This window comes from Ambystoma mexicanum, chromosome 8, assembly GCF_040938575.1.
Source record: "Ambystoma mexicanum isolate Mex_15411 chromosome 8, UKY_AmexF1_1, whole genome shotgun sequence".
Classification (NCBI taxonomy): Eukaryota; Metazoa; Chordata; class Amphibia; order Caudata; family Ambystomatidae; genus Ambystoma; species Ambystoma mexicanum.
In genome coordinates, this window is record NC_090929.1 from 1,498,515,208 (window position 1) to 1,498,525,458 (window position 10,251).

Below are 10,251 nucleotides of genomic sequence, written 5' to 3' on the forward strand. Positions count from 1 at the left end.
CTGTTCTTTCTCTGGGTTTGCTGCTGTCAGCAACGACTCTGGTGGCTCTATCAAATACGTACCCTACAACTTGACTCACCCTCTCCGAGAGAAAAAGCGAGGGAGCACAGCGCTGGATGAGAGCGCAAATACGATATGGTACTGCATGAGCATGGATCTGCAGATTTCTTGCCTAACTTCCCATGACTCAACAATAGACCAAAGTGCTTCCTCTACTCGCTAACGGTAAGTGGGAAGCAATCTTCTAGGCTCCTAATTAAATTCCATTTTATATTGCTGCAACCTTTGGCTGTCGTAATAAAATAGCTTACACTGTAGCTCATTGTACACCAGTGCCAACTGTAAACAGTGCAATAATATCCTTTGTGTAGATGCCTGTTCATGTAAATGTACTCCTTTCCCTTGTAATTTATATTTGGCTCATAAGTGCTTAATCGTGTTTTCTTTGTAGCATTCTACCCTGTTGCATAGGGTATGCTGTTAAATGCCCCCTCGTGCATTATTGACTTTGGGGTGATGGAATTTAGTGGGCGGTGACGCTATTAGAACATTCTGCCATGTGAGAATAGAATGTTAAAACATGCATTCTGTCTTACGAGCATTAAACGGCGAAAGAAGACCCTAACACTCAGCACCTAACCATCCTCCCAACCCTCTCGCCCGTTTTTTATTGAAATAACTTGCAGCATGGGCCGCACACAGAGAAGGGGCATTCAATTATTCATGGCAATGCAGCGAGGCTACTCCAGGTTTGTGCCTGCTGCATCTTCTGTTTGGCGGTGGTCAGCATAAGCATTGGAATGAAGTCATATTTTGCATACATGTAGCTCTTATTTTCTGTTTTACCAAATGATGTGTGCGTAACGCACCACACTCCAACAGCCGTGACGGAATAGCTGCGCTCAAGCAGATGAGAAATCGTGCTTTCACATTACATTTGTTGGAGGGAACTTTGATTTGTGCAAGTTTGGGATTTCATAGCAGAAACTGTCCTAGTCCGCATCAAATCAACTAATGTATGAATCTGTTTGGAATGGCCCTGGTTGGGTATGTGTGTGTTCCTCAATTACTCAAACTTTCTTTTTTTTTCTTTGTTTCACAGCTTGATCTTCATGGTTCCGGTCGCCTGTTCGCTGTTCCCTCAAAGATGGTAGTGTGTATATATATATATATATTTATTATATTAGAACTTTCTCCAAAAGGGTTAACATAGACTGTACCTAAACAAATCTATGCAGAAGAGGCTGAAGCCCGCTTCTGTCACCATGGCTGGGTCGTAGTGTTGTGAAGTCCTCATCAGATCAGCTTTGAGCTCTCAAACTTCCTATGGCCGAGGGTCTGAGTGGACCTCTGTGCCAGAGTCAACTTTAACCCTTGGACTGCCCTGGGGATGTATATCTAGGTTTGCAAATACTGGTCCATTTTTGCTCTTTGGACATGTACATCTCTCAAATCGGAGGGGGCAGTGCAATCTGTGTGCCCCCAAAGTCCTAGTGTCCGTGGCCAACACTTATTCTTTGGGGACTGCAGCGGGGTGCTCCCACAGTGTATTAGCAATCATGGGTTAATATTTGGTCTGGAGAATGCTGGAGGAGGAAGGCCACACATGATGCACTAGTGATCGCTTCTGTACATATATGATGTCCATGTTGCCACATGCATAAGCATGGTGACCTTAAGCGAACCATGTAATGTTTGTGGCACGATTTTCCAAATACATTTTAAAAAGTGCACAGAAGTGAAGATGGAATCGCATGTTAATCATATGGCAAAGACCTTTCCCTTCTTTTCAGTGTTTTCAGGCTTTTCATGGTGCTTGAACCAAACTAGATGGTTATCATATATCCTGTATACCGGTTAAGCGTGCTCTGTTCCTTCTCGAAGCTAGGTCCGCGCTCAATAAATACCATAATATTAATATCTGGGAATGGGTGAGTGTCTGTGAAGCATTGGGGGCACTGGCATCAGTGGCTGCATAGTAGAACTTTTCTCGTCATGAAATGGAACTTGCAGGCTTTACTCTTGTTCTCTAAAAGAAACGCAGAACTCCAATTTGAGTCGGGTCATATTAGAAATACTTCAGGAGCCACCACGCTTTGGAAGACTTGTCCCAAACCGAGTTTCTCCAAGGAAATTCAGTAGTCTCTCCCCCGCCCACATTTCAACACTACAGATTGTATGGTGGAAAATTGGAGCATACTGCAAAATTCGATGACCTCAGCGAGGTAGTGCAAATGTGAAGGCGTTACGTTTTAATTAACCCATTGTGCTTTCCTCTACCAGGGGTGGTGTTAGGTCTGGAAAAGATCCGGGGCTACACTAATGTCGTGATTGTCGGGACTCGGGGCTAGCTAGCCTTTTGGTTGTAGACCCTGAGATTCTATCCGGGGCTACAACCAAAAGACCCGGGGCTATAGCCTCCTATGCCCCCCCTAGCAACGCCTCTGCCCTCTACCTTAGACATTGGGGGTCGTGCGTTTCATTGGCAGACAGATATGCTTGCAGGTGTCTTCGGTCATGGTAACACATACATGTGCGTTGAAGCAGGCATGGCAGTCAGTATAAATGAGTATTATTAAGAAATGGACTAGGTTATTCTGGCAGGAAACTTCAGAAACTTAAGGTTACAGCCAGTGCCTGCTGGGGGATTTTTTTTTAAGTGGACGGTTGTAACTATTTCCGCCAAATCTGCCCAGCCGAGTGTAGTAAGGGAGCCCAAACCTATCTAGGGGAGCTCAGGTGTTCTCCCCCCAGGACATTTTTAAAATAATGGGTTACAATGGTGCATTTACTTTTTTGAACAATTGGGTTAAAAGACAAATGGTTTGTAATTGGTTTTGTGTGATAACTCACGAAGAAATCCAATAGATGCAAGTCATCAAAAGTGCACAGGAGCATTTCTCCAACACATTTTCATATTGACTTTGCCCACAATATGTGATGGTATAAATAATAGTCACGCTGGCTGGGCCTATACATTTCCATGCTGGCTGCACCAAAATATACCTGTATTCCCATGTAAGAACGTACTCCTGTTTCCTTTGCGCATAACGCCAGTGATACTATACGAAAACATGTTCATGCTATCCCCACGTAAGGACATACTGCAGTATGCTTTAACATTAAAAAGGCATGCCACAGTCTGAAAAGCTGTCCAAACTAGCTGCACCAAAATGCCAGTTTAGCTACATAATAACGTTTATTATTGCTTCATCAAAGATGCCCAAAGCAAAAAGTAATGTCAGTTAGAAATGACTAGACTGGCTGCATTGAAATAACGGTCTAGCTACATAATAACACACAGAAAAAAATGTCATTCCTGCCACCTGGGGCCCCAGTGCCTCGCAGACGCACATTATAAATTGTTTGCATGCAAGCCGCTAGGGGCCCAGGCATGGCATTTCTTTTTACTGTTCAATGTGATTGTTTGTGATGCGCTGGGAGCCCGGGGGCACAGTCACTTTAAATCCATCATAGATGGCAGTGCAACATAACATGCCGGCTCCAACATTCCCACGTAGCATGCACATTTCCACATGCACCCATCATCATATACTCACAACACAAGCATAGTCTCACCCATACACCTATTTAAATTTACATAAACGTACCTTCTGCCCCGGTTCTGAAGTTTCCTCCCAGCGTTCCAGCTCCCACATAGCACAAATCGTGATCGGGAAGCAAGCACTTCCTATTTCCTGCACATCTGTTCAGGAGCCAGGGCACTTATGACGAAGCGCCCCTCTATGTGCGGGGAGGCACAGGCACGCCTACTCTCACATACAAACATGCAGTTCCCCAACCAGCATTCCCAATAGGCTATGCAAAGCTAGGGGAAGCAAAACGCCCTGGCCTTGCATGGCTCATTGAGGATGTAGAGCTGGGTAACAGAACTATCAAAGGGGAAACCTGGTTTCCCATTGATAATTTGAACCAGCCCAGGAACGCTTCCTTAGATGCAAATAGCAGCAGAGGGAGAGCTCAATGTTCACTATGGGCTGGCTCCTCCATAATGGCTGTGTGCCGTTGGGTCGGCGCCCTGTCACCTGCTATGGAGAAACGGCCATTGGTTCCAGCATCCAATCCTAGATTTTTCATTACATTGCTCCTGTCCCCACCGTAGTGGTCGGAGGGCACTGAGGCTTGCCTGAAAGGTGGTGTTTAGGGCCTCCAGCTGGGATGAACTAGACTGCGGTCCATGGAAACCTAGCAGACGAGAGAAAAGTAGATGAAGCGGGAACTGGAAAGCGACAACGGGATTGAAGGAAGGAGACATGCTTGTGATTGACTTGGTGCATTATTAAAGTTTTATAGCATAACTCTTGCCTTCTGAGTGTATAAGCTGGCCTGTAAGTTTGTGTATTGTTCCCCTTTCAAGCGTGTCCATACCTTTAGTCTGAAGGAAAAGATCAGCTGAAGGAAAAGATCAGGGGAAAGATAAGAGGATGAGAAATAGGTGCCAGGACAAAAAGGAGGGAGGTATGCATTGCAGGTGGAATGTTTTATGGATGTATGAGTAAACCGTGTTTTTGGATCAGACGGAGTGCTAATTTGGAGGTAGGTAGTGTCGGATTAACCAGGTACACCCTTCATTTTAGGGAGGTAGTAGAGACCGATTTGTCTTGCAAGACAGACAAAAAACAAAACCTCTTTAATGTACTGCAACAACCTGGCCTCTATCTTTATAGGTCATTGTTGGGTGACCATTCTGAAACCTAGCAAGAACCTAGATCTGAGTCTTAGACTTTGCCCCATTGGAAGAGGGCCTCCCACCCCATCAAGTCCACTCAGACCTCTGGAAAGCAGTCTGTCGTTGATGCAGATGACTGCTGATTCAGATTACGTGGCTGATCCCTCTGAACACTCCTGCGGAAAGGGGCTTACGAACCCTTCTTACTGTAATACCGCCTTGCTACCTCCAACCATGTCTATGCAACATTCCAGTCTGGACTGGCTTACATCGGTCCCTTTGAACGGAAAATTGCAACAAGGCAGTTTTGAATTCCAGTGCATGAATCACAGAAACCGACATAAAACAGCTATGTCTGGAATTAAGTTAGTCACTTCCAAATTCATTTGGGAGTCCACTAGAAAGAGAAACTGTCGAGAAAGCAACAATTCACTAGCATCGAATCAGGTGAGATTTTGGCATAACCCATTTAGACACTTCATAAAAAAGTGCCCACAGTAGTATGACCCTCTCGTAAAGCCAAGCATTTTCTGTGTTGGTAGGTTCTAGTACATTGCTAACTGGTACTAGTCTGTGCATGGCTGTCAGATGGACTTGACATGCTCAAGCATGCCATTGAAGCATGGATGCTTTTTTCACCCATTTGCTGTGAGCATGGTCTGAGAGCCTCAAGTCCACTGTTGGCGATGTCCACACCCAAGCGTTGGTAGTGCACAGTTGAATGCAGAGAATGCGAACATTGAGGAGGAAAGGGAGCCAATCTTTAACGGCCAATATTGCTAGGCTCTGAGGCAGATCAGAAATGCTATTAAATCTGTAAAGGGTAGCAAACGTATTTTCCCCGACATGTAAATAGCATGGAGGGGGACCACCTACTGTTGCACGTTTACGCACTTGAGCCCTCTCTGCAATTTTCAACTTTCGTAAGACAACATGCAGAAAAGTGTTAGAACAGCCTAAATCCTAAACCCGTAGTTTTGCAAAAAAGGTTAAGGGGCGCCGATTGACATATACGAAGTGACACCACACATTCTTGCCTGAGAACTGGAATAAGGGTCATTTGAATGCCGGTCACCAGATAGTGGTTCGCTCGTTATACATAATGGAGCAATCTCCAACAGGCAGCCGGGATTGTGTTGCATGAGTAGGCAGAGCGCAATTGTACAAGCATGACGTGTGGTTGTTAAGCCATGCCTTCCAAGGTCGAAGGATGTTCCATTAGGAAGTGTACTGCTTTAATGGAACTGACTAAATGTATCTTACTGTTTTATGTGTGATTCTCATTGTGTAAAACCCTACAGGAACACAGGGAAATCTGTCTTCAGGGGACATTTTACCAGGGCGGGGACACTGCTAGTTTTCCTGTCCCTTTCTCCACAGCGGTAAAGAAATAAAAGTTGACGCTGCTGCCATGGTTGTGTTATTGGATTTACTGGGTGTCAGTTTGTAAACTACAACTGTACAGAGTGCAGTCCAATCCCAAAAGATAATTTGAGATTTCTGCCACTGAATGTGTGGCCCCCAATCTTTAGTAATCGCCCTTCGCAAGCATGCTGCCAGAGCTGCTGTTAATGTCACTTGCACAGAGGAGGCTGGAAACTAAGTGGGTAAAGCCAGAGACCCAAGAGCATCTCAAGCCGTGGTCTGCTGCAGCCAGAAACATCAGCAAGCAGTCAGCCACAGCGCCTGGCTCTTGCCTTTGGCATATATTTACCTGAAAGAATGAAGACATTTTGCAGGGCTTTCCGATTGGGTTCTACGTCATAACAAAAAGGCCAATATTTTTCCGCTAATTTTAGGCAGCCAGCAAAAAAACTAAAACATGACATAGCTTTGCCCCCCACCATCTCGGGCAGGATGTGCTACAAATTGGGGTGTTTCACCCCTAGAATGCCCACTTCCTCCATCCCCGCTGCCTATTACCCCACACATGTATGGTCCAGTAGGATGTACTTATAATTGTCTTCTATACATACGTGGAACTTACCATCTGGAACAGAAATAAATAAATTAACCTGTTGGTGGCAGATCTAGCGTGGTTCTTCATCAGAGTAACTCGGTCACTTCATTTGGCGACCAGGTGGTCTCCTATTGGCAGCGTAGGGTACAAGGAAGCTGTGTTGGGGGGCAGCAAACATCCTCACATCCACTGCCCCCCAATGCCCCATCCACACCCAGGCAATTAATTTTGGTATAGTTATACGATGGCTATAGCGAGCATTTGGACAGGGCATGGGGGATTGCCCGGTGGGTGCACCGTGTCCAGGTACAGGGCACCGTAGTCCCGGAGCCGTGAGGCTGGACGTTTCATTTATGCAGGTCAGACATCATGTACAGTGGATTCCTGCAGAACCTGCCTGCTTTTATTTGGTGCTAAAAGGGGGTGGGATTCCACAAGAATTCATTGGTATTAGGCCAACAATAAAATGACGCGCAGGTGTAACAAAACATTTAGGCAGGCAGAGCGGGACTGCTACATGGAAGCAGTCATTGTAAATGGTCATCCTGTTCTGTGAAGCTACTCTGTTTGCAAAAATAACATAAAATCCCCTTGAGAATAAATAAAGGTTAAGATGTTTACACCTGCCTTTATCACCTTCTTTTTATACTCCGGAGAACAATGTGTGGCCCTATGAATCACTGTTCTGTTATTACGAAATATGAGATTGGGCCCCCCAGACAGTGGATGGAAACAAGTTATTGTAATACTAAATAATTGGAGTGTGCATGTATGGCCTCTTAGCATCTGTTAGATCTATGGTGAGATCATTGTGCACCTAGTTCATCCCTCATGCTTGAATTTCTTGAGGAAAAGATTGTATTCCACGCAAAAAGATAATGGGCTAATAGTAATCTGGAATTGACTTGTTGAAGGTAGCTGAAGGTTCGACTTATTGTGAACTGCACAATAAATGATATAAATGAGTATGTGAGAAGCAAAACGAGGTAGTCCCTAACTTTAGGGGTAATTAAATGTATTCTTTTATAGCGCGGTTAATATCGGCGACCAGTCTCTGAGCGCTTGACCCCGGATCCAAACCTTTTTCTTGGAAGCAAGACAACGCCGAGCTACAAACGCGTTGGCCTCAAGCTATCCTCCCGCTTCCCACCCAGGGTAGTCATAGCTAGGAAATCCGAGAAATAGGCCTTAAAATATTAAGCTAAATAAATGAATTCCTTGATAGTAAATTAAAATAAACCATGAGTTAATATTGTGTAAAATTGAATGGTCCTAGAATGGTCAACTAGATTCCTAAGCCCCTAAGAAATTAGAATTAGGGTGAGAAAATTGCATTTGAGAGAGCAATAGTATTTTAAGATACTTTTTCAACTGATGGCTGTTAAAAAAAAGGGTTTTTTTTATAGCTAGTAATTTAGAAAATAATGAAAATTAACTCTGCACATTTCTGTTAAGGGGTTTGGTCAATTAAAACGTCAATAGCACTGAGGATATTTAGCACACCTCAGTGATTTTCATATTTCCATTGTGTATCAACTAGAAATGATCTTGTAAGTAGTGTATGTTTGTGTCGACAGTGGAAAAGATGTTTGTTGGATGTAGCCTTGGAATACATGAACACTTTTGATACAATGTATTATGTTCCAAAATGTGTATAATCATTTGTCTTCTTCTATTATAGCTCAATGGCAGTGACCAACTTGGAGCCACAACTCTGCGACGCCATTTTGGCCAAATATGGAGACAAAGTGCCCTACGTCTATTTCAACAAGGGACTGTAGCGGCTTCCGAAGATTGCACCTCTCCAAGTCCTAGGAACTGGAGCACAACAGCCTGTGGCGGACCTACCAAGCCGTCAGTCACAAACATTCAGTGAAAGAACTATCTGCAAATAGGCCAGCTTCTTGGAAGCCCAATCTTAAGATATCGGGTCAACTTCAAGTATACCTCTTAAAAACGTAGCACTCAACAAGCACCCAGGGATCAGTGGCTTTGCTGGCCTCTGCCCAAACCATCTGTTGACATCTGCAAAACTCTGTAGTGTTCAGAGCACGCCTGAAAAGCAAGTCCTTTCAAAAACCTCTAGGAATGAACATGGAAACTCATACTTTCAATGCCTAGCACTGAACGCTGACCACAGTACATGTTAGCAGCACTTGTCTGTTTCTGAGAAAAGGCAGCTATTGTAAGTCTGTCATATGGGTGCTTCTTAATGTTTGTTTAATGTCCACCAAATTGTAATACAACAAGCTCAATCTCGTTAATTGGAACTCTTGCTTTTTGCATTTATTTTTTACATTTTTTGAAGATCTATTCATTTGATGCTTTCACATCACTTTGTGTGGTGCTGCTCTGCGACAGAATTTCGCACCTGCAGAATGGAACACTTGGTCGTTTTCAAATATTATTGGACACCGAAATCCTTAACCCTAAAGGGTTATTGGACACATTTTCAAAGTGGAACAATTCAAAATATGCCACCTTTTATATTACTGGACAATATATTTTACTTGAAAGAACTTTTTAATTGGAAGTAAGTTACATTTATTTTGACCGTTTTATTTGAATAGAAACGGGATCTGTCGCTGCCGCCTCCTTCGTGATGGGAGCAGAGTGCAGAACTGTGCATGATCGTGTTTGCTGTTACTCATTTGACATTGTCCCTTTGAGTCTCCAGTTGTGCCTTCTCAGTGCATGCAGAGTGCAGCTATTACGTTTTATTCAAAGATTCCACCTAGCGCTTTGATCATGGAAGGACCTTTTAGCGGAAGCAGAATAAACGAAATCATGGACCGATGTAAGGCAATTGAGTCATGATTTGCTGTAAAAAAAAGGTATTGACCTTTACGAACCACTTGGTGAAATTGCTCCCGTCACGTTCATTCCATTGCTTATGCAGCTTTCAAATTTCTGAAACTCTGTGCCTCGATCAAGGGCCTGTGTAACACAATTTGGGGTGCATGTCTTTTTGCTAAAGTTTCTGTTCCTATTTTTATTTTTTTTACGGACTATAGGTCAATTGTAGTTTGGAGGCAGGCAATATTGGATGGAGAGAAGTTGGGGCAAGGGAGGTGCAGGGCATCTCCAACCCCCTTCGCCCCCCCTCTTCCCCACGCCCTCACTTTTGACAGTACAAACCGGTTAAAATAAATGTAATACAAATATATTCAACAGTTTGAATTCAATTGAAACTCATGAATCCGCAATCTGATTTTGGAGTAGAATATGCGTAGGTCAACCCATTTTGTCAAAATGGAGTATTGCTGCCCAACTCTCAAGTGTCAAATCAGTTTTTGTAGAACCGAACCCAAAAGGTAACTAACAGTAAAACAGTTCCATAAAAGGGATCCCATAACCCATAGATCCCGATGTGGACCTTACCTAAAACAATGAAACCACTTTAAAATTGTTACACCATAGAATACCTAATAAAAAATCATTCCCACGTATTTTATCCAGAAACTGACATAAAATATACCCCAGCAAAAGGTAATTTCATATTATAGAATGTATATTTTCAGTTACCGCCTAAAAATATGAGGGATGGACAAAGGTGGCGTGCTACTGGCTCCGAGCTGCATAAAATAGAATCCTAATAGAA

General features: G+C 43.6%; 1 protein-coding gene across 3 annotated transcripts in view; it reads left to right on the forward strand.

Moving 5' to 3' along the window:
• The window catches only part of SFXN2 (sideroflexin 2), a 327,950-nt gene extending 318,504 nt beyond the window's left edge, over window positions 1-9,446 (forward strand). For all 3 annotated transcript variants that reach the window (XM_069611680.1, XM_069611678.1, XM_069611679.1), the window contains exons 11-12: window positions 1,103-1,150; window positions 8,332-9,446. In XM_069611680.1, coding sequence (XP_069467781.1) covers window positions 1,103-1,150; window positions 8,332-8,431 — 148 coding nt within the window. In that variant the 3' untranslated portion in view covers window positions 8,432-9,446. The remainder of the gene's footprint in view (window positions 1-1,102; window positions 1,151-8,331) is intronic.
• The last annotated feature ends 805 nt before the right edge of the window (window positions 9,447-10,251 follow it).